This window comes from Megalobrama amblycephala, linkage group LG3, assembly GCF_018812025.1.
Source record: "Megalobrama amblycephala isolate DHTTF-2021 linkage group LG3, ASM1881202v1, whole genome shotgun sequence".
NCBI classification, from domain to species: Eukaryota; Metazoa; Chordata; class Actinopteri; order Cypriniformes; family Xenocyprididae; genus Megalobrama; species Megalobrama amblycephala.
This window is the reverse complement of record NC_063046.1, coordinates 26,212,924-26,237,553: the sequence shown is the minus strand read 5'-3', so window position 1 is coordinate 26,237,553 and position 24,630 is coordinate 26,212,924. Positions and strand designations below refer to the sequence as shown.

General features: G+C 35.7%; 2 protein-coding genes and 1 long non-coding RNA gene across 6 annotated transcripts in view; 1 reads left to right on the top strand and 2 right to left on the bottom strand.

Annotated features, from left to right (window-relative positions):
- Positions 1 to 17,608, top strand: part of phkb (phosphorylase kinase, beta) — an 85,796-nt gene extending 68,188 nt beyond the window's left edge. For 3 of the 4 annotated variants that reach the window (XM_048184705.1, XM_048184704.1, XM_048184706.1), the window contains 15 exons: positions 3,692 to 3,775; positions 5,418 to 5,522; positions 5,747 to 5,829; positions 5,905 to 5,995; positions 7,548 to 7,606; positions 7,765 to 7,927; positions 8,006 to 8,087; positions 8,623 to 8,680; positions 10,392 to 10,482; positions 13,297 to 13,499; positions 13,660 to 13,794; positions 14,625 to 14,754; positions 14,912 to 15,019; positions 15,127 to 15,267; positions 16,760 to 17,608. In XM_048184705.1, the coding sequence (XP_048040662.1) occupies positions 3,692 to 3,775; positions 5,418 to 5,522; positions 5,747 to 5,829; positions 5,905 to 5,995; positions 7,548 to 7,606; positions 7,765 to 7,927; positions 8,006 to 8,087; positions 8,623 to 8,680; positions 10,392 to 10,482; positions 13,297 to 13,499; positions 13,660 to 13,794; positions 14,625 to 14,754; positions 14,912 to 15,019; positions 15,127 to 15,267; positions 16,760 to 16,897 (1,671 nt within the window). In that variant the 3' untranslated portion in view covers positions 16,898 to 17,608. Of the gene's footprint in view, positions 1 to 3,691; positions 3,776 to 5,417; positions 5,523 to 5,746; positions 5,830 to 5,904; positions 5,996 to 7,547; positions 7,607 to 7,764; positions 7,928 to 8,005; positions 8,088 to 8,622; positions 8,681 to 8,884; positions 8,976 to 10,391; positions 10,483 to 13,296; positions 13,500 to 13,659; positions 13,795 to 14,624; positions 14,755 to 14,911; positions 15,020 to 15,126; positions 15,268 to 16,759 lie in introns of all 4 variants that reach the window. The other variant, XM_048184703.1, reaches the window with a different exon arrangement.
- Positions 13,179 to 24,528, bottom strand: LOC125264916. Its single transcript, XR_007184168.1, has 3 exons — positions 23,977 to 24,528; positions 22,530 to 22,733; positions 13,179 to 13,527 (listed from the first exon to the last, which is right to left on the bottom strand). It is a non-coding gene; the product is annotated as an uncharacterized LOC125264916 (long non-coding RNA).
- Positions 20,136 to 21,524, bottom strand: LOC125264915 (leukotriene B4 receptor 1-like). Its single transcript, XM_048184710.1, has one exon. It carries the CDS (start codon positions 21,477 to 21,479, stop codon positions 20,535 to 20,537), a length of 945 nt encoding a protein of 314 aa, XP_048040667.1. The 5' UTR covers positions 21,480 to 21,524; the 3' UTR covers positions 20,136 to 20,534.
- Positions 24,529 to 24,630: the final 102 nt, after the last annotated feature.

The window sequence follows — 24,630 nt, the reverse complement described above, 5'->3', positions numbered from 1 at the left end:
ATTCAAATAGAAAACAGTTATTTTAAATTGTAATAATTTTTCACAATATTACTGTTTTTACTGTATTTTTAATTAAATAAATTAAGCCTTGGTGAGCAGACGAAACGTCTTTTAAAAACATTAAAAATCTTACCGATCCCAAACTTTTATATATATATATATATATATATATATATATATATATATATATATATATATATACATATACATACATACATACATACATACATACATACATACATACATACACACACACACACACACACACACACACACACACACACACACACACACACACACACACACACACACACACACACACACACACACACACACACACTTTTGATCAATTGAATGCATCCTTGAAAGTATTAATTCCTTTAAAAGAAAAAACTTTTGAACAGTAGTGTAGTTTAATTAATATTGAACCATATTAAATCTGTACATCCTACAATAAGTCAGTTCTACATTAAATAAATGATATTAATCCTTAAATAAGTAAATTAAGCCAGCCTCTATGGTCAACCTTTTGAGCAGCATGACTCACAACAAAAGTTTATTAATTATACACGTAAATGTAGCAACACAACAATACTAGAACACTCTAATCCTGCTATAATCAATGTATCTTTCTTCCTGTGCAGGCCATGCAGAGTTTTGAACACTCCCATTATAATCATCAAAGCTGTTTACACTTGCTTATTTACACTGTCTTCACCTTGTTGATTATATTGTTGATGATGATCCCTCACTTGCAATGCATATTGGCTATTACTCAGACTACACGGCGAGTGGTGCAACCTGCAAATCTAAAATCTTTCTGAATTACTGTCTATGCCTTTCACGTTGCTTCTAAAGCTTCTTTTTGAGTGTCAGGTGATGTTTCTTCAGCACTCATTATTGTGTGCCACAACAAAGATGGATCAGACTGCTTATGCAAACTTGCTCATTAGGCCCAGTTGTCTTCAACAGTAACCTGTAAACTAATTGAAATGAATCTGATTTGCCATTGCATAAATGTCTGCGATTTGGTTACAATGCTCAATTGATGCAAAAACACATTTTGACACAGTGGGCGTAGATCAAAATGGAAGTCTCTCAACACTTTCCGCAAATTACTTATTTGTGGCAGCTGTACTTGTTTTTCAATTTTTTTTATTTGATCAGTCGTGCAGCCCTAATGTACAGTCTTATCTTTTACAAATCCTTTTGCCTGATATTCTTGAATAATCATGTAAAATACAAGCGCAGATAAGAGAGCAGTTCATAGTTTGACATGCTGTTTCTAATTCAAGTGGCAAGGCTGCAGAAAGCGATACAAGCGTGAACGTCTTTATTGCAGAATCCTGCGTATTAAAGAGGTTTTTCAACATCAGCACACTGGCTTCACTCCCCCTCTTAATGTGCTACAGGCTTAACATGCATGACATTTGCAGGTTTCGTGTCAGGCATGTTGAGCTCCTGATTAGAGGAAGGGCACTCTCGATTCAGTTGTGTCTTCCCCTCATTGCTATTCTGCACACAAATTTTCCAAGGTACAGAGATCCGCAATGAGAGAAAAAGAGTTCTGGAGCATAAAGCTCTCTCGAAAATGTTCATTTTGACAACTGGATTTTGTCTAAATTAGCATCTATTTTCCTGTTTCGGTTGGATATGAGCTGAATTCTCCTCAGCAGGGTCTTATTGTTCTGGGCTTTTTCTTTTTTCTTTTTTTCGTTGTGTTGTGCAGTACACTTTTGCATTGGAGTGTTATTCTGAGAATGTCAGACTGCAGGAGGTCAGAGAGAAATAGAGCTCCATCTAATGTCGTAAAGATGTCGGCACACGCTGACTTTGTACTCTCTGCACTGGAATATTATTACTGAGGCAAGCGTCACTATATGCAGGGTGGTTTGATCTTAGACTTTTAGGTCGCTGCACTTCAGGAGAAGTGTACTATTACTTTTCTAGGCAATCAGTCTTGTGATTTCTACTTGGCAGACAATAAAGTGAATGAAAAATCCTGAAGATTTAGATCGAAGGGCAAACCTGAGTAGTGACGAGGCCATAGATCTCCAAGTGGGTGGACATTGGTGAAATAGGGTGGAAGGGAGGCAGGACTACAATTTCCAGTATGTACTGTGGCATGAATAAATCATGCATATTACAGCTGTACTTTTTAGTGTTTTGCCCTGATTTAAGTTGTGTGTCGTGATGTGGACTGCAGCTTTGCCTTTAAATATGTGGTTAATGAATGTCGCTATCATAGTGGTTTATGTGTTGGATGAAAAAGTTGAATCTCCTTGCACTGTTTTTTTTTTCTGCAGAGACTCTTTACCCACAGTTCGATTTATACATAAGTGTTATTGTGAGAGGAATAATCCATCTAAAAGTGAGACTGAATCGCACAATGTGAACCAATTACAGTTTAAAAATTTGGGGTCAGAATGATTTTTTTTTTTTTTTAAATCAATACTTTTATTCAGCAAGAACACAATAAATTCAGAAATTAAAAAAAAAAGTATAATATTAAAAAAAATTCTTTCAAATAAATGCTGTTCTTCAAACTTTTTGTTCATCATAGAATCCTGGGGGGAAAAAACACTTCCACACTTTTCATACATTATTAAGCAGCACAACCATTTTCAACTAATGATAATAAGTTTCTTGAGCAAAATAAATGCAGCCTTGGTGACCATAAGTTAATTTCAGAAACATTTAAATCCCAAAGCTTTGAATGGTAGCATGTGTGTATGAATCGGTTGACTTTGTGACGTGGTGCAAACAAAAATAGTGTACATTTAGAGTGGGAAAAAATACTTTCTAACTTTATATACAAAATAGGATGAGTCGTATTAGACTTGGACACACTAGCTTTTGCTAAGCACAGTTTTGCATTTTCTTCAGAAAATGTATGAATCTGGTTATTCCTACAATTTTATACAGTAAAGTGTAATGATTTAAAATCTAGGCTGGAAAGCGACAGGAACCAAGGAACCATGAACTGTCAAAAATGTACCCTTGAGTAAGGCACATAACACCAGGTTGCTCCAAGGAACCAGAGTCTCTAATAAGTGTACTGCAATTTGAGATAGATAAAAGTATCAGCTAAATGATAAATTAGTAATTAGTGTTACTGAAGAGAGCATCTTTCTTGAGGTCAGGAGGAAGTGTTATGCTTAAATTATAACTTAATTGCTAAGATCTTGTCTTAATTATTGACACTAATAAGACCTTGTGAAAAATAGCATAGTGGTACACTGGACCAACTTAAAATTGCAAGGTAAACTGTCTTGTCTGGCTCATTCTGATTCTTCTTTGTCAGACTATGTGTTATACCATATATGAGGGGATATTAATATTCACAGCAACATGCGATCTTCATGTGATACAGTTTTATCTGTTGATATTTTACTCAACACTTGCCATGCTGTAAAAAGCGCACCACTCAACAATCCCTGGAGTCTTAAGTGTGTGCCAGTCATACAAAAGCCTACATATATCCCATCATGATTGTTTTGTTGACCTTTTCTCCAGGGAAATAACCAGGCTTTCTTAATCAAATGCTGAACAAAGCATGCATGATATGAATTAAACCGCATGGTGCTTGTACTATAATGGCTCAGATAATACCTTTACACACATAATGGACACACACAGGCATTCTAGTCCTTAATGAGTATGATGTGTGTGTGTGTCTCTATTTTTCCAGGCATACCGCTTCCTTGCCATCAATAAGAAGCTCGGTTTGAGTGGGAGACCAGAGAGGCCTGTTGGCTGCATTGGCACTTGCAAGGTAAACAATGTTCTGTGTGCTGTCACAACCTCTCCTGACAGGAAATGCAAATATTTCCTCATTTACTTCAGCTCCTGCTCATTACAGTTCTTTGTGGTTAATCCGTATAATAACTCAGAGGCTAAGAGTTGCACAGTGCCTATGATAATTAAATATTAGTCGAACTCTCCTTTAAAGGAATAGTCATTATGTACTCAGCTTTATGTCATTACAGACTTGTATGGCGCAATTGTATCTCAGATATTTTGATGTAATGGAAGAAATAAGCTCACGCAATTTACATATGAACGCGACCGGAGACTAAGAAAAAACATACGGAGAGCAGCAGCTTTCATTTCTGCTCTAATAGCCACAAGATCACTCTGAAAGAGGTGAGTGCAGTTAAAAAATCAGGAATGGTGAGAGAACATTGTGCTTGGTACATTTATCATCTTCAAACCAAACTTGGGTCTCCAATCAACAAAGTTTAATCCCTGTATAGTTAGAGCACTTCCAATAATGTTAACGCATTAAGTCAGCAGGCGGAGAGTAGGCGGTCTCTTGTGGCTGTTCGAACTCATGCAGCCACATGAACGTCTATGCTACGAAAGCAATCCGGTCGAATGCGTTTTCGACTACCTCCAGGAAGTGTCGAAAGTGGACAAGCTCAAAACGTTTTACACCCCATTTAAACCTATACTTAGTGTCATCCACTTGTGATCCGATCGACCAAAATGCATCTTAATACCAGGTGGAAACAGGTATTTTTCCATAATGCAACAGTTCATAGTGACTACGTATGCTAATCTTCAAAAATGACAAAATCTCCACAAAAAAACACTATAAAAATCATCTATAAGGCTTGTGCACTATATTCTAAGCCACATGATGGCTGTGTGTGAGGAACAAACAATAATCTTGCTCCAGTGAGCTGTTCTTTTCACAGAACCAGTAAATACAATTTACTTTTTTAACTGAACGATTCATTCATGTATCTGACTGATTTGTTCACAAACGATCTGGTTGCAGCAGTTTGCAGTTCTTGAATTAACATATTACTAAGAGAGAAGATTAATGACTTAAATTTCAGTCTGTTTTTCTCAGAAAGCCATCGCATGGCTTTAGAGGGCTTGGAAAACAGCACTCAGTTTATATATGGAGTACTTTTATTGTCATTTTTGAACCTTAACAGACTTAAAAAGTCAAATGGATTTGTAACAACATGAGGGTAAATGATGACAGAAATTTAGTTTTTACGTGAACTGTCCCTTTAACTGCACACAAACTTAATTTATGTCAAGAGGTGTAGATGATTGATTATAAGTCTGTTGTTCTGTTCCAAAACTGCTGAGCCTCACTGCCTACAGGCAGTTTAAGCATGATGACATTTGGGGAAGATAAAAATAGGAACTCCAGAGTAACGATCTTCTGTATTTGATGGAGAATTGATTGTGTTTAGTAAGACAGTGGTGGGCAATATGCAGGACTTCAGTAGCTAACTCACTTCTCACATAAATACAGAGAGAGTTAGAGGGATGTTCACATATCTGTCTGTTCAGAATGGATGGTATGTTTTATTTGTCTGAGATAAAGTAGATGTCTAGATCTAACAGTCATCCATATAGTTGCAGGTAACGCAATGGGTCATTTCTCTCCCCCTCAGATTTATCGAATCCTTGGAAAGACTGTGGTTTGCTATCCAATTGTCTTCGATCTCAGCGACTTCTACTTGTCCCAGGATGTCATGCTTTTGATAGATGATATTAAGGTGAGATATCACACCTCACTGGTTCCTCAGACGATGTAAGAAGAGGGCTCTCTTTGTGTTCCATACTTTGTCTATCTTTCTATATAAAGAAAGAATCAAATTTAGGGCAGAAAATGGGCAATGGACAGAAACATTCCCCATAAATCATCAGTGTCAGCCTCAGATACAGAGTGTTTCTCCTGTTGTCTGCATTGTGCTTGCATTAATGCAGATGTGTTTTACAGAATGCCTTGCAGTTTATTAAGCAGTGCTGGAAGATGCCAGGCCGGCCTCTCTTCCTGGTCCTTATCAGAGAGGACAACATTAAGTAAGAGGCTCTCCAATCAGCCTGAACCTGGTTTTGTTTATGAGAGGTACAGTAATGGCATCTCTTTCTTGATAGGGGGAGCCGCTTCAACCCCATCCTGGACATGCTGGCATCTTTTAAGAAAGGAAACATTGGAGGAGTCAAAGTTCATGTGGACAGACTTCAGGTGGTGCTCTTTATAAGAAATGATTTTATATTTAATGTGTCTTATTGACTTCCAAAACCACTTTTTTTCCACCTCTTACAAAGACATGAGAAAGTATTATTAAAGTAATATTATATTTCTCTCACTGAATGGTTTCATATTGTTAAATAAAAGTTCATATTCTGAGAAATCGGAGATGTCACAAGCATAGTTTTGAAATAATTATTTAAATAATTAATACAAAAAGTTATCAGTTACCCATATTTAATGTACCCTTATTAAATAATAATAATAATAATAATAATTTCTTTCAGAAAAATGACCACAAACTTTTGAACGGTAGTGTACAATATATTGAGCCATTCAATTTTTGTGAAGGTAGGCAGTGCAACAATATAGGAAATATTGAGATATAAGAGTTTGAAAGTATTTTTTAAGGCAGTTATAAAGTCATTAAGGTTCTTAGACTCCATTGAACACAATGTGAGCCATTACCTCCAAATGGAAAAGATCTGAGTTGTGGTAAATGTTTCCAGAGTTGGTCAACCTGTCAAAATGTTTCCCAAGAACAACTGCACCTCATAGAGAAGTTTCAAAAGTATCAGAAAAGCATTGCAAGTCTTTTTATATCTAAAGTAAAGCACATATAGCATAATATGTACAGTGACATAATATTGGAGGCAGTGTGATTATATAGAGCTGCAGCCTTGTGACCTGGATTACTTGTTATAATTGAAAGAAACAAAAACTTTCTGGCATATAGCAGAACTGATGAGGAGAATGTCCAACCATCTGTGTGTGAGCTGAAGCTTAAAGTCACAATGTAACAGAAGTAGAGTCTTTTCTTCCTTGTTGTAACGTACACCCGAGTGATACAGATTATTGAAAAGGGAAAAAAAAAAATTGTAGGGTGGGGACTGTTGATTGAATTGCGGTAGATCTGAATGAGAGCTTGAAGTCAATAGTAAAAAAGGAGGGTGGGGTTTGTGCAGATGAAATGACTGGAGAAATCTGAAATACTTCAACAGAGAGAACTCTGTTGTTATGACATTTTAATTCAAAATTACAAAATCAAAATTCACTCTTTCACAGTAAGTTCGATAACATGCTTTTAGACAATAAGTAGGGTGATTTTCCATTTTATGCTGACTTTAAGTGTAATTGGGTGATGCAGCAGAACAATGATCCAGATCAGATCATAATGGCTGAAAAGAAACAAAACAAAAGAGGCAAAGGCAGGACTAGAAAAGAGCAGTTCATGCAAGACTAATCAATCTATCAGAATTGTTACCTATTTTCACTGAAATAACAAATGAATTATTAAAATACACGTGTATTGTGCAAATGCATTGTCTTTACTCATGTTCCCTTTGTGCAATATTTTGTATGAAAATTTGCATCCACAGAGTTTGGCATTATAGAAAATTTTACAATGGGGGCAAATACTTTTTACGGTACTGTAGTCGCTTAGTGTGTTGATTAACAGTCATTTAGAGCATATTGTATTATAATGTAATATTGCATGACTCATCTAAATGCCTGCGTATTCCCTATATCTGATGCAACTCTGTAGACCCTGATATCGGGTGCTATGGTGGAGCAATTGGATTTCCTACGTGTCAATGAAGCTGAGTAAGTAACCTCCATTTACACCATTTATTTTCCTCTTCACCTTTGTTCAATATGGTACACTTACTGAGGCCATGGAAGGAAATTGCCTTCACAGTTTCTAATGCATGCAGCAGATTCATAATCCATTTCCTTTTTCCATAATACCTTCCTCTGGGTAGGATCCCAGAGTTCAAGAGCTTCGAAGAGCTGGAGTTGCCCAAGCACTCGAAGGTGAAGCGTCAAACCAGCACGCCGAACGCCTCTGACCTGGAGCAGCAGCCCGAGATTAACATCGAGGAATGGTTCCATAAATCCACATTTGAGATTCTACAGAAATTCCATGTGAGCCTAACTTTCCTGCATGTGTGTGATTATGAGTTTAATATAGGTGCTCTTATATAACTCATATTCTGTTATCAGGACTGCGACTGTTTGGCCAGTCAAGCCCAACTGGCCAGTATTCTCCTCAAAAAAGAAGGCCCAGACTTCTTCGATAAAAACGGTATGTGGTTTAGTCACTTAAATAGTACATAATAAATGAGACATTTATTATTAGGTCAAATGATTTCTCTACCTCTGAAATGTCAGCTATTTTTACCAATGTTTTAATGATTAAATGTGTAAGGCCAGAGTATTTGAGCACTATTGAAATGGTGAGCTTTTTAAAGAGCCACAGGACACATCTTACTGCATGGCTGCTTTTAAATCTCATCTGAATGAAATGTCCACAGCTGTAATCCATTTAGTGCCTTCATGGCTAAGCAAGTGGGTTGGCAACGCTAGCTCACACCATGGTCTTAATTCCCATAGTTACAGTTTATCTCGTAGCTCAAGACTGTTCACACTCTTAAACGGACCTATTGAACAAGCGTGGAGCGATTAAATATATGTTTATATGTGATTTTATGTTGCAAGCCAGAGCTTCCACATGTCTTCGGGCCTAAATGCTCCTGGGATGTTGTCTTACAGACTATACTAAGGCTGAAAATACATGTTTTTATGCTTAACATGCCATTCTTAACCCTTTTTATGTCCAGAGAATCTTAAGGATGACTTGGAGAGAATCTACAGAAGAGCTGGGAGCAGGAAGCTTTGGTAAGTTATCCCTCTTTTTACTGCACTCACTGGAAGTGTTTAGAGTTTCACTTATTTTCTCATTATAGTTGGGTAAAATGGTCAACTTTTGATATATTTATGGCTATTTTTGTTTTTACCTGTTCTGTGTAATCGTCTAATGTTACATGCAACTGAACACACTATGCGCATATATATATTTTTAAACACGCAAACCTCATGTAGGCTGGCGGTGCGTAGTGCTGCGGCCGTTATCCAGAAGTTTGCCGGTTCTATAGCTCCTCATATAACCACTATATTGGTCCATGGCAAGCAGGTAATTTGCCGGTGGGGTATACAACCTCTGCATGTGTGGTATAACTGTTGACTCTGTGCCAAAGGATGTGTTAACTCATGAGCACGCAGCACTCATTCTTTTTTGTTGTTGTTGTTGTTGTTGTTTTTCTTTACATCCGCTCAGTCATGCACAGAGAAACCATGCAGCTTTTTTTCTTTTATAATTGTTATTTTGTGCCTATGGAGTCGAGCTATTTTATATCCTTCATAACACAAACTGATGCCTCTTAGCTGGGGTTATCACTTTAACAGTGTCTCATTTGCAATTTGTTTGTGAGCTAAACTCCATTATGTCTCTGGCAGTATAACCTGTCCATAACACTTATTTATATTAATTCCACAAAGGAATCCATCAGCTAAACATGAAATTGGTGAACATTAAAATAGGTTCTCAAATGACGCCAAAGTCATGTATTCAATTTCCAGGGAGAGCACCTAGTGATAAAACGTATACCCTGAATACACTGTACGATAAAAGCGCCTGCCAAATAAATGAATAAATATATGGAAATGTAAATTACAAAAGTGTAGGAAGTGTAACTTTAGTCCAGGGGCAACAACAGCAGGGTTTAAATGCCCAGTGCCACTTTGTCACTTTGAGATGCTGAGCTCTCCTGATCGTTTTCGTCCCAGAGGGCCCAGCTTGAAATATTAATGAGGATTTAAATTCTAGAGGAGGTCAAAATCTTGGAATATAACAACATCTCATGTATTTAAATGAGCATCATGCTGCATTACAATTAGATTTCCCACAAATCTGAAGTTCAAAGAAGTTCACAAAGTTCTTGTAACAAGTCTTTTTGGTGATATATGTGAAATTAATTACTGTTGAGCTCCAACTATATTTGTCATTGTTAATGAGGCATCAAGTACACTACTGGCCAAAAGTTTAAAATCAGTACGATTTTTTCAAATGTTTTTGAAACATCTCTTATGCTCACCAGTGTTACATTTTATTTGATCAAAGATACAGTAATAAAAACTATTCTTTTCTGCTTTAATATATTTTAAAATATAATTTATTCCTGATTGAAAACCTGAATTTTTAGCATCATTACTCCAGTCTTCAGTGTCACATGATCCTTCAGAAATCTTAATAATATGCTGATGTGGTGCTCAAAAAAATTAAAAAATGTTTAAAATGTGATACTTTCTTTAGGATCCTTTAATGAATAAGATGTAACAGCATTTTCATTTTGAATTTAATGTATCCTTTCTGAATAAAAGTATTATTTTATTTAAAAAAAAAAAAAAAATCTTTCTGACCCCAGACTTTTGAACCGTAATGTATACATTTTAGGAAAATCTATATTTTATAATAGATTGTAGTCCAGTCCAATTTATGTTTGGCTCCACTGAATGAGTGAGTATATCTCTGTTGTGTTGTGTTCACCAGGTCTGTTGTGCGCCTTGCTGCCAGTCTCTTAACTAAACTAGTGGACAGCCTTGCACCGAGCATTACTAGTGTTTTAGTGCATGGCAAGCAGGTAAGTGGGGCCTAAATAACTGATAAGATATGAACAAACAAGTCAAAATTTAATGAAATCAAACAGTTTAATGTTCACTGATTATGAGTAGGTTAAAATTAGCTTTGAATGTTTTCTCATCATATCAGTTGTATGCTGAAGTCATGATGGACTCCTCTTCCTATTAAACGACAGGATAATAGCTAATTGCATCAGTCACCACTGGCAAAGCTAACTTGCTGCCGTTTCATTTGACGCTTGACTACTCCTTTTTCAGCAAAAATCGCTTTTAGAACTCCTGCAACCATCCCATTGTTTCGTGCATTACATTTAACATCAGTGTACATTTACCTTTTATTTGCTTTGTGTTGAGACAAACATTACGTGTGGTGTGGAGTGTTTGTTTAATGAACTGCCATAGTTTCCCAACATAGTCCTGTTTAGCCCCTGGTGGTTGTGAAATGATTCATCAGAGTAACGCACTAGCAGTGAATCTGCATATAAATTGCATCCTAGGGGCCTAATGTTGTGGGTAAGATAAATGGGTACGTTTTGGTTTGAAAATGGGTCATTCCTTGCATACAAGAGCAGTCTGAGCTGACCTGCATGTAGAATCATAGAGTCTTAGCCTTATTTAATTTAAAGAATCTGAGCCCTTTCTCTATGCTCCCTACTTAATGTGTATTTAGGTAAATTGCCATAGCAGAGCAATATTGAAGTCTGCTGGGAACTGTGTAAGGAGATACAACAGCAGATAAGCAACCACATACTATATCCAGACTTAAAAATATAATTTTTCATTGCATAGCAATGAAAACCAAAGACCATGTGGCATTATTAGACGATTCCCAAATGTAACGTCACTTTTCTGAGGCATTTTTGCAGTTACAACTGGTCTCGTGGTGATATATATATATATATATATATATATATATATATATATATATATATATATATATATATATATATATATATATGTTTTTTTTTTTTTTTTTTTTCTCTCTAACATATGATAACCACAGAGTACCCAAATAGATATAGGCTGCTATCTTTGACATCTAATACAGTGGTATTCATATATATCAGAGATGCCCAAAATGTTTGCGTACCTCTGATATATATCAATGTGTCCAAATGCTTTGGGACTGCTGTAATAATGTTGTAATTTTTATGCAGATCTGCAGTGTTTAATAGAACTTTATCTTGTATAGATTGTATGACTCATTGCCGCATTCTTTCACATTTATGTGGAAGCTTTTCTTGAAAAGGATAGATGTACTGGAGTGTTGTGATTTCGTGATTTATACAAAACACTAGGGGTGTGACGAGATCTCGTGTCACGAGATCTCGCGAGACTAATATGTGACGAGATTTCTCATGGAGGGGAAAAGTAGTCTCGTGGTGTTGCCATGACAGTGTTAGGATGATTAGGAAAGAATATGTCACCGCTACGTTTACATTACGCCTCCACTGTCGTTTTGGTTTGTATTTAAATAAAAAACATTTAATTCATTTGGATAACAGTTGCCACGCTCCATATTTACAGAGTTACGCGCGATCGCTGAAAGTGAAAGTAAACGCGAGCGCGCATTCAAACGCGATTTCAATACCCCGCATTTTGAAAGCGGCTCCCTGATGAATGCAAATATCTCTCAATATGAAAGCTATTTTAGGCTGGGCAGTGTAGTTGTAACAATCTCTTAGCTCTGTATCAAGAAAAAATTTGGTCTTATTTGCACTTTGAATATTGAGAGAGTGCGATTATGGTTGCATTTATTGTAAAGTGTTACCATAAAAATGAATAACAGTTTTCTCTTAATCTTATTAAGCACAAACAATAAGGTTTCATTTGTTAACATTAGTTAATGCACTGTGAACTATCATGAACTAACAATGAATGAATATTTTTATTAACATAAACAAAGATTAATAAATACTGTAGCAAATATATTGCTCATTGTTAGTTGATGTTGGTTAATACATTAATGCTAATAAATGAGATCTTATTGTAAAGCGTTAACATTTTTATTTATACTGTTTTTATTTCTGTGATCAGTTTGTGGAGAGGAGTTCAGTTAAGAGGTCAAAAGTTGTAGAAGCTCATAAAACATGTACAGTAAGGTCTGAAGAGACTGAAATCATACAGAAGAGAAGTCAGTCAGTTGAGTTAGTGGAAAAACCTTTTACAGTACTTGAGTATTGTTGTCTTTTACTGCATATGATAATTCATACTCAGAAAGTAGAACTGAAATGACATTCATTACAGGATGATTAGCTAAAACATTTCAAATACACCTGCTGAATATTTTTTCTAGTCATGTATTTCACCATTGAGGATTTCTAAAAAATAGTGTGTAAAAATCTTGTCTCGTCTCGTCTCGTCTCGTGAACTCAATCTCGAGTCTCGTCTTGTCCCGTGATATACCTGTCTCGTCACACCCCTACAAAACACTCAATTCAAAACTATTTTGTGTTTTGGCAAATTGGTGGCTAATTTGTATTATTTCATATAATATCATTTGTACGTTTTCATTCGATCTGCTTACACCCCATTAGATTTAGGGGTGGATCTTCATGCTTACGGTCTTTATAAAAATCGAACATTTCCATTCACATCACATCGTACAAATTTATACGAAATAGCCACCTGGTAAAATAGTTAATTTTCTCATGATATCGAGTTGGATTTATGCATTTTTAAAAAGAAATAATACTGGTTTGAGTCATTGCAGTACATTTAAATCCCCTTCAGAGAAACAGAAATGACCAAAATGAGAAAATTGTCTGAGAAATCATCTATTGTGATCGAGACTGATGGCAGTTCTGATTTACCAGGTCACTCTCGGGCTGTTTGGGCATGAGGAGATTGTGATCTCTAACCCGCTGTCTCCAGGGGTCATAAAGGACATCATATACAGCAAGTGCAGCCCCCACGGCGAGCGAGAGGCCGTGCTGCAGCAGGAGCTTGTCATCCACATTGGCTGGATCATCTCCAACAACCCTGAGCTGTTCAGTGGCATGCTGAAGATCCGTGTCGGGTATGCCATCCCGTTTCGCCGCATGAGCCTAAATAATAGAAATAGCATGTTCACATCATTAAATAATGAATATATTGCATTAGGCTCTGCACAGATCATTTCGATCAGTTGTTTACATGGGTTTTCTTAAACTTTCTTGTTATTCCCATATTTCAATTAGGTGGATTGTTCAAGCTATGAAACATGAGTTGAAGATTCGTGCTGGGGAAATGCCACCTCAGGACATCTACCAGATGTCCCCTAGTGATGTCAAACAGCTCCTGCTGGATGTCCTCCAGCCTCAGCAGACTGGCAGGTGCAAGATACCCACCATTTGTGTTACTGTAGATACCTGCCAAATGAGAATTATCTGCTGTGTCCAATCGCAATAGTAGTATACAGTTTATCATCATTTAATTAATACTATTTTTTTTAATTGGGCAACTGGGGAAAATGATCAAGTAAGAGAACCTGATCTTCTGATAATGTACGCTGTCATCCAAAACTTGGGATCAGTAAGATTTTTTTTTTTTTTTTTAAAGAATTTAATACTTTTGTTCTGCAAGGATGCATTAAATTGATCAAAAGACTTTTACTTTGATACAAAAGATTTCTATTTATAAAAATAAATAAATTGTTCTTTTTATTCAAGAATTTGTTCTTTATATTTAAGAATACTGACAAAAAAATCACAGAAGCACAACTGTATTATGAATGTTGTCTGAGTGTTCATAATAAATAAGAAATGTTTCATGCGCACCAAATCAGAATATTAAAATGATTTCTGAAGGATAATCTGACACTGAAAACTGGAGTAATGATTGCTGAAAATTCAGCTTTACCATCATAGAAATAAATAACATTTTAAAATATATTAAAACAGAGCAAAGTTATTTTCATTTGTAATAATATTTCACATTTATTGTTACATGTTATTGTTTTCACAGTATTTTTAAGCAAATAAATTCAGCCTAAGCATTAAAAGACTTCTTTCAAAAACATTGAAATATCTTACTGAGTCCTGAGCTTTTGAACAGATAATTTATGTATCATCTCCCAAATGAATCCAGCTGCAGAGTTAGCATTCAGGGATTTGTCCATTTTAACAGTTTGTAGGATTCATTTTGATCTTTCATATTTCTATAGATCGTGGCTTAATAGACGTCAGATAGATGGCTCCCTCAACCGCACCCCTCTCGGTTTCTATGACCGCGTTTGGCAAATCCTGGAGAGAACACGTAATGGCATCATGGTTGGAGGAAAACGTCTCCCTCAGGTAACTCCTCCTTCAAAACCTTTGATCTTTTTTTTTGGAAATATTAAGCATAGTCTTGCAGAAGAACTGTAGTTCTGGAGAAATAATGTCTCTGTATTGCGTCATTAAAGAATCGTTTTAAATGAGATAACCACGTCCAACTTTCACTCTTTTGCAGCAACCTACTCTGTCAGATATGACCATGTATGAAATGAATTTTTCTCTGTTGGTGGAGGACACATTAAAGAACATCGTTTTGGCTGAGTACAGGCAGATAATTGTGGAGGTTAGGCACAATTTATCATTAACTTATTTAGAATTTGTAATCTGATGTATCGTTCGCCTTATCTGCTGTTTGACTCTGTGTTTGTGTCTTTGATGACCTGAATGCAGCTGTTGATGGTGGTGTCAATTGTGCTGGAAAGAAACCCAGAGCTGGAGTTTCAGGAGCCGGTGGATTTGGACCGGTTGGTTAAGGAGGCCTTTGCTGACTTTCAGAAAGACCGCAGCAGACTGGAGGGCTCTGAGAAACAGGTGAGGACTGAAACCTTTTGAGTTTAAGAAGTCTTTTATGCTCACATGCTAAATACAGTTAAAACAATGATATTGTGAAATATTATTACAAATGAACAGTTTTATATTTTAATATATTTTAAAATGTAATTTTGTAATTCCTGTGATCAAAGCTGAATTTTCAGCATCATTACTCCAGTCTTCAGTGTCACATGATCCTTCAGAAATCATTCTAATATGCTGATTTGCTGCTCAAGAAACATTTCTTATTATTATCAAGGCTGAAAAAGGTTGTGCTGCTGAATATTTTTGTGGAAACCATGATATATATACAGTACAGTCCAAAAGTTTGGAACCACTAAGATTTTTAATGTTTTTAAAAGAAGTTTCGTCTGCTCACCAAGGCTACATTTATTTAATTAAAAATAAAGTAAAAACAGTAATATTGTGAAATATTATTACAATTTAAAATAACTGTGTACTATTTAAATATATTTGACAAAGTAATTTATTCCTGTGATGCAAAGCTGAATTTTCAGCATCGTTACTCCAGTCTTCAGTGTCACATGATCCTTCAGAAATTTGCTGCTCAATAAACATTTATGATTATTTTCAATGTTGAAAATGTTTTTTTTCAGGATTCCTTGATGAATAGAAAGTTCAAAAGAACAGCATTTATCTGAAATACAAAGCTTCTGTAGCATTATACACTACCGTTCAAAAGTTTGGGTTCAGTAAGAATTTTTAGTTTTAGTTTTTTGAAAAGAAATGAAAGAAATTAATACTTTTATTCAGCAAGGATGCATTAAATCAATCAAAAGTGGCAGTAAAGACATTTATAATGTTACAAAAGATTAGATTTCAGATAAACACTGTTCTTTTGAACTTTCTATTCATCAAATAATCCTGAAAAAAAAATATTGTACACAAATATTTTGTACAATTGTACACATTAAATGTTTCTTGAGCAGCAGATCAGCATATTAGAATGATTTCTGAAGGATCATGTGACACTGAAGACTGGAGTAATGATGCTGAAAATTCAGCTTTGCCATCACAGGAATAAATTACTTTGTGAAAAATATTCAAATAGAAAACAGTTATTTTAAATTGTAATAATATTTCACAATATTACTGTTTTTACTGTATTTTTAATTAAATAAATGTAGTCTTGGTGAGCAGACGAAACTTCTTTTAAAAACATTAAAAATCTTAGTGGTTCCAAACTTTTGGACTGTACTGTATATAGACTAGATCATTTTTTATAATATCTATTCAGTGCTTTCAACTGCCACAGTTGAGTATTTGCCTTTGAATTATTTTTATTTGGTGCTTTTCGCTGTAAAAATTCATTTATGCAATTCATTAATCAGCATATCATGTAATAAATAGATTGAGAGCCCTAATATGTAATGTATTTTAAAGTACAGCAGCCAGTATGAATTTGAATGGCACATCCACTAGCATTAGCATTTTGTGGTGAGTTTACTAAGATGATGAATAAAATCCACAGGATAACATGGAGGCCTTCTACAACACACCAGCCGTGGGGAAACAAAGCACGTCCAGTTACATGACCAAGGCAGTAATGATCCAGCTGCTGCAGGGAGAGGTGAAGCCCAGTAAAGATGACCCGTGTTCTGTCAGCTAAAGCTCCACACACTCCTGTCAGTTTTACTTAGACTGCCAAGCACACCCAGTCTTGCTAACATAGAATTGTTTTGGGGGTTTTTTTGTCTGGGAAATATGATATAGCATATAAATTAGAATGAATAATTTCAGGAGTTATGCCCACATTTGCATCTATTGAAAAAAAAAACCAATTTGTATTTTTAGCCTTACAAAGTTTATTGCATAAGAACCATCTTGAACTCTGCCTTTTTTTTTTTCTTTCATGAGGTCCTTTGTCAATACCAGCATACAACTTGGCTCTGTCTAGAGAACCACATGCCTCATTGCAAACTATTAATTTAAGATCAAAATAGCCTAACAGTAAGATACCGAACTAATTGCATGTCATTATTTCAGGATGTGGGTTGAATAGAGTGACTTAGATGTTGTTGGTTGTGAACTTAAATGTGAAGATGGAAGCTAAAAGTATATTTTATTTCAAATATGATGTATACAAATTTGTTTTAACTTAATGTAGTTTGTTTTTCATTTTGAACCTGTTGTCAGTTTACTTCAGAGCCTATAACTGTGACTTGATGTATCGTGTGTCGCTTGTCTTCGTGTATGTTTGAATGCTAATATAAAAATCGTTTGAGCGTGCTGTTTTCCTCCATATAAGAACAGTATTTTCAGTCCTTTACTACTGAAGAAAAATATATATTAAAAAATAAACTGCCATGTTTTAACTTAATTGCAATTTTCTGCCCTTTTCTCTCTGTGTCAGCTGCATTGAAAACCTCAAACCTTTAACTGTAACATAAAAGATGCTTGTGTCACATGGTTATTAAGGGTACATCCCAGAAGAAAAGCTCAGCAGAAATCTTTTTTATCAGAATGAGTGGGTGTTTGGACCAAGATCCTTGTTTATCATGCTGGCCGCTGCCACCAGCCTCCGCTTAGTGTACGTCATCAGTAATCAGAGGTCTCAGCAGTTCTCCTGAGAAATGAGTCCCAAACTCAAAATATATTGAACATGGAGACCAGACTGAAGAATCTGTATCTGCCCCTGAGGCCAAATACAAGCTTTGAATGGATTGGGAAAAAGATTACACTCTGGAGTTTGGGGCTGAACAAAGCTAAATTAGTTATTAAGCCGAAATCTATCATTTGCTACTGTGGGTGGCTTGTTTTTGTGGATTTGGTCAGCTCATTTAAAAAAAATGTCTCAATCTTTTTGAAGGTTGACACTTTTGAAGAATGTAATGCACTTCCTTTAATCTTACTGCATTTGTTTCTGAATTGTGTTGGTAATCCATGCACCATTTCACCCAATGGTACCTATCCAAATGAATGTATGGCTATTTCATAAATCAAGCCATCCTCTTGCGAAAAGCAATAAAACTGTTTTAAAACCCTCATAAAAGTTAACAGTCCCCTTAAAGTCACTGCGTGTGTGCAACTGAAGTGCTTATTGGACGGTCTGACAGATCAGTTTTCATTGTTCTTTTTGGTCTGTATGAGCGTAACCTTTAGGGAAGGTGACATGAGTGAAAAGGAAATGGTGTAATGCTTAATCTTTGCATCACAATGACATGTGCAAGCAATAAATGATCTTAACTATCTGATGGAAACTACACATTATTAATTATATTTACCTTATGTCAGGAAGTGACATTTCTATAATATACTTAAAGTGCTCTATTTTCATGGACTAATTTTGTACTTAATATACTAAGATTAAGATCATCTTAAGAACAACTAAGTGTACTCAACTATGCTATTTTGAGACAGCATGAAATATGAACAAAAATTTGCTTTTAATATACTATCTCTGTATTTAAAAAATGTATTTAGATACCACTTATAGTACATTTGAACCCATAGTGTACAAGTGGTAGCAGAATATATTTTTTATATACAGAGATAGTATATTAAAAGCACATTTTAGTTCATATTTCATGCTATCTCAAAATAGCACAGTTGAGCACACTTAGATGTTCTTAAGATTATCTTAAGCAGTACTAAAGAAGAATTTTTAGTATATTAGTGCATGAAAATAGAGCACTTTAAGTACATTAAAGAAGTGAACTTTTTTTTCACCTGGAAACTACTGTTAAAAAGTTTGGGGTTGGTAGTACTGGTCTCATATGCTCACCAAAGCTGTTTTTATTTTATTAAAACAGTAATATTTTGAAATACTTTTACTGTGTAAAATAACTATTTTCTATTTGGTAATATATTTTAAAAATGTAATTTATTACTGGGATGGCAAAGCAGTCATTACTCCAGTCTTCAGTGTCACATGATCCTTCAGAAATCTGACTGATTTGCTGCTCAAGAAACATTCTAAATGTTGAAAACAGTTGTTCTGCTTAATATTTTTGTGGAAACAGTAATACATTTTTTCAGGATTCTTTGATGAATAGAAAGTTCGAAAGAACAGCATTTTTAAAGTAGAAAACTGTCCCTATTGATTAATGTATGCTTTCTGAATAAAAAGTATTTCATTTAAAAGTAATTAACTTTTGAACATAGTAAGTTTTATTTTACAGTGAATTGTCAGCAGTATTGTATACGTTTTTTTCCCCACCACCTCATGAATGACTTCTGTAACTTTTAAGCAATGAATCTTCATTAATAAAAGTGAATCTTATGCCTCCTCTTTCATTTTAACTAAAAATCAATTTTGCATTTGCTGTGGGAACCAAATGCACAGCTATGCAATTTAAGTCATGCCACCCAGTCTGAGTCCTGCTGCAGTCCCAAACCTCTCTTCTTGTGTGTTTTTCTTTCCTCAGCAGATGGTCTTTATATGGATTGTTTTATAAACCATTTCCCATTCTCTCTGGTTAATGTCTATTTAGATTTCAGAGAGCTCTGGCAAATGGAAATGGAAGGAATTTCAGAGAACTAGAAAGGATTTCCAAGTTAACAAAACTGTTCCAAAGAACCTGACTTCTTCTATTAATCGCAAACCATATCAGTCTTAATCACTGTCTTCTGAGAAATAAATAATGTGATCTGAAAGGAAACAGGAACAGATTCAAACTAATACAGAAACTACAACTCAGTGCTCAGCTGATATTTCCAAACTTGTGACAGTAGCTCAGCTGCCTTTGAAATAGTGTTTTTTTTTTTTCTAGGTACTTTTTCAAACATTATTGCACAAGTGGCTCACAGATGAGTAAGTTACTATCATTCGATTGTACTGTAGATAGGCTTCAACTGTGACTTCACTGTAAAAGCCAATATAGCTTCACCATTCCTCAAACACACAGTTCACACAACAAGGGCTTAATAATAATAGAGCATCATGTCAGATACATCAGGTCACAAAACAATATGCATTTTACATTTGTTAAAGCAGCATCTCAAATTTATAATACTTTTAAATGTAAAATAATGATGAACAATATCACTTTTAACTAATATGACTGTTGTTTAGACAATGCTTTCATTTATGCAAAATAGTTCTTGCATTACAATGGCCTCTTAAATTATACAGATGCAATAAAGTATTGAACTCATCATAAACTTTAAAAAGTAATGCTTATTATTGTGCTTATTAATTCATTGAAATGCATTTTTAAAAGGTGCTTATATCATGGTCCAACTTGTACTTAAACTTAAAATGCAACATGTTGATACAATATGATTCTTTAGTCCATATTCAGGTGTCAGGTTTTACTAGGGTTCAGTGAGCTCTTCACAGCTCTTGAATGATCGCTCTGGGAGTGTTGTGAGCCTTTAGTTCTTCTGGACTCCACTTGCGTTTTGTGTTGATCTAAACTCTTTGAGGAAAAAGCATAGAGGAATGGATTCACACAACTGTTGATGAACGTAAGACTTCCAGCAATGTCACCGGCAGGAGATAGAACTGGCTGTGATTTTAAAAAAACTGCACAAATTTCTTCTAATTTTATTATTTGGTGCGGAGCCCAAAAAATGAAGAAAATGATGACAATCCGGGTCACCAGTTTGGTTGGTCTGTAGCTCTGTCTGAACGCTCCCTGTGTGGCCATTTTATGTAAGTAATAATATGAAGTCAACATGATTATGAACGGAAGAAGAAATCCAAACAGCGACTCCATTACAGCAACAATGAGCTTGGCAACTGAATCCAGTTTTCTTTCACACTCCATTTTGGATTCACTTTTAATGATCTCTTGTGTAAGTACACCAGGACAAGAGAAAAGCAGTGACAGAGCCCAGCCACAGAACAGCAGCACTCTCTCTCTTCTTCTGCTCATTCTGGACCACAGCTGAAGATGCCGAACCCGTAAACAACGATAAACACTCAGCATAGTTACTGTAATCACACTTGAGTACATACTGCAGTAGACGAGTGCTGTGAAAAGCTTGCAGGTTGATTGGTCAATGCTGTTTAGGACATTGTAGATCCACACAGGCAGGGTTATCAAACACAAGATGTCTGCAGCTGCCAGATTCAGCATCAGTTGAACGGTGAAATTGTTCTTTTTGAAATGTTTAACTATGAAAAGAATTACTGCAATATTACCAGGAACTCCAATCATGAAGCAGAGACTCATCAGACCACTGCTGACCAGATCAACGGTCGTCCAGCTGGTGGAGTTTAAACTGGAACCGCTGTGGTTCTGCATGATACAGACGCGCCAATGCTGTGTTAAGACAACCTTCTCATAGATCACTACCTTCACTTATATTTCATCACTTGCTGACATACACACCCACAGTTCTCATGAAAGGGTTTTTTTATTTTTTTTATTTTGCATAATCTCATAGATCTAGTTTCTGTTTTGCAACTCTCAAATAATGCTTGAAACATGTTTGCTAAAATTAAAAATACTTTATCATCTCTGTTGATCATGTTTATTGTAATATATAACAGGAGGTACATAAAATATTACCTTATTGGTATATATTGTATCCACTTAAAGCTTCAGCTTTACTTATCAACACACTGCTTACTTAATTTACCATTACCAGAATGTAACCCAGGTCAGCTGTTTAAGAAATTTATTAGGTAGGGCCTATTGTTAAGGTTCTTTTTCTTTTTCTTTTTTTCAAACAGTTATACTCTGTGATAATCTTATTTTAAATTTAAGCCTATGTCCAACTCATTTTGATTAAATTGTTCAGCAGATTAGTAATGTCAGATGGCACATGGTTAGTTCCAAGGCTGTTTAATGCTTACTGCACAACAAACAAATTGTAAGAGATGGTAAAAACCATAGTCAGTTCTTGAGAAAATTCATAGTAACTAGTTGCAACATAGTTTGCTTCCGAATTAGCAGTATTTGTGCCATGTGACACACTGATATGTGAGTAATCTAAGCAATGCAAGGCAATAAACATTGTCACAAGCTTCCCATCTCCTAGTAAGGTCCTTGATACGATGTGCTCTGTTTGCACCTGGGGCATAGCAATTATTTTAGTATTTATTTTAATTTATTTTACATGAAAATCCCCAATATGTCTCAAGTTAACAGAAAGAAAGCATAAGCAGACCTATTTTAACCTGTTAATAGAGTATTTAAATCATAACTCAAAATAGTTCAAGCATGTTGATGAATATGGCAATGTTAATGTATTTGTTCTTGGTGGACTAGATCTGCTACACCGCTGCTGCTATTGTTGATTATTGCTACTGTTTTCCACTGAAGCTAAGCAGGGTTGAGCCTGGTCAGTACCTGGATGAGAGACCTCCTGGGAAAACAAGGTTGCTGCTGGAAGAGGTGTTAGTGAGTCCAGCAGGGGGTGTTCACTCTGTGGTTTGTGTGGGTCCTAACGCTCAAGTATAGTGATGGGGACACTATACTGTCAAAAAGCACAGTCCTTCAGATGAGACGTGAAACTGAAGTCCTGACTGTGGTCATTAAATATCCCAGGATGTCCTTGAAAAAATAAAAATTCTGTCATTTATTACTTACCCTCGTGTCGTTCCACATCTGTAATACTCGTTCATCATCAGAACACAAATTAAGATCTTTTTGATGAAGTCTGAGAGGTTTCTGTTCCTTCATAGAGATCCAACGCAACTACCACTTTCAAGGTCCAGAAAGGTAGGAATGACATCATTTTATTATATATTATTATTCAAAGCGTCTCCATGCAACAATGTCAGCTCTTATGTGAACACAAAATGAATGCGTTGTGATGCTCTCGTGAACGCGCATTGCAGATCAATATTTAGTGAATAGTAAGTAAAGTGGTAAATTATGTTTTTTTTTTTTTTTTTGTGCAAAGCACTCATATCGCTTCATAAAATTGAGGTTAAACCACTGGAGTCACATGGAGTACTTTAATAATGTCATTCCTACATTTCTGAAACCTCTAAGACTTCATGAAAAAGATCTTAATTTGTCTTCCAAAGGTCTTAAGGATGTGGAACAACACAAGGGTGAGTAATAAATGAATCATTTTTGAGTGAACTAACCCTTTATTCCCAACATACTGGCAAAATTTGCCCATTGGCCTCATTCCATTATCATGGCCTCCTAATAATGCCCATATATAGGCTATATATATATATATATATATATATATATATATATATATATATATATATATATATATACATACACTGTCAGAAAATTGCAATTTTAACCAAGGCTCCGGGACGTGTGAGGAGTCGCCTGTCAATTGCGTCATACCCGTGTTACCCTCGGTTTCTGGTTTTATTTTGTAGAAACCACGGAAACCAAGACACTTTAAAATGTTACACGTTTTAATAGACGAGGGAATATCTGTTTTGATATATTTATAGACAGAAAACTAATTGTTGTTTTATAGCTCAACACGTTAAGTCTTTTTTGCGAGTACCATGCTTTACCATGCCTCAGAGAAAAACACTATTTTGTGAAGTAGCTAAGATAGCATAATCAGATGCAGCAATTATTTTTAGTAACAGTAATACAGCATTTTCTCCATCATACAATACGTTTTAAAATTAATTGCATGCCATTTATCAACACAAGACATCCAATATTTAATATGATGATATTCTAAAATCGATCTATCTTACTGCAGTGTGCAACAAGTGTCTCACAGCAGCCGCCGAGCGAACACACAGAGTAACGCTATAACATTTTCAACACACTCAAATGTATCTAATAATGATAAACAGAAATGTGTTACCTCATTCTCATGACCAGAAAAGCGGAAGCGGTGTCGGCGACTGTGGCATAATAAAAGTTCCGCTGCTCGTGGTATGTGTTGCGTAATTGCTCCAGTGGCCTCGTTCAGCTCCCACAACACTCGGTCCTGCTCTTCTCCATACTACAGTTTTCTTAATAATCGCATCCATGAACATGATTTCTTCCCGAGTCCTATCCCTATTCTTTTGCACCATCCTGAGGTGAAGACCACATGTCCCAAGATTCCGGTCATCAAGCTATGCCTTTGTTTTGAATAGGCCTCTAGCGGACATAAAATATTACATATTGCAGTTTTAACTTAACTTACAGTCGAATGTTTTCCTTGACATCTCAGCTGTGTCCCAATTCAGGGGCTACGCACTTCGAAGTGCATGAAAGGGGTGGGGTTTTGGAGTGGAGGGTTGCCAGGTCTGCGCAACAAAACCATCCCAAAAGTAGCGTAATCACAGCACAAGTGTAAAAGTATCCCAATCCCAGACTTGGCAACAATGAATGAGCCGAGCGTCGTACATGGCTAGCGGCTGTGTGACAGACAGCTGACAGTTGACGTTTGTGTGTGCATTTTAAAGTTTTATGACTTTCTATTGGGTTTTGACATGCTTCACGACGGGACACTGGACCAAAATATGTATGG

Bases quoted from the DNA above. Each gene is read 5' to 3' on its own strand.
- LOC125264915 (XM_048184710.1), bottom strand. From the start codon at position 21,479: ATGCAGAACCACAGCGGTTCCAGTTTAAACTCCACCAGCTGGACGACC.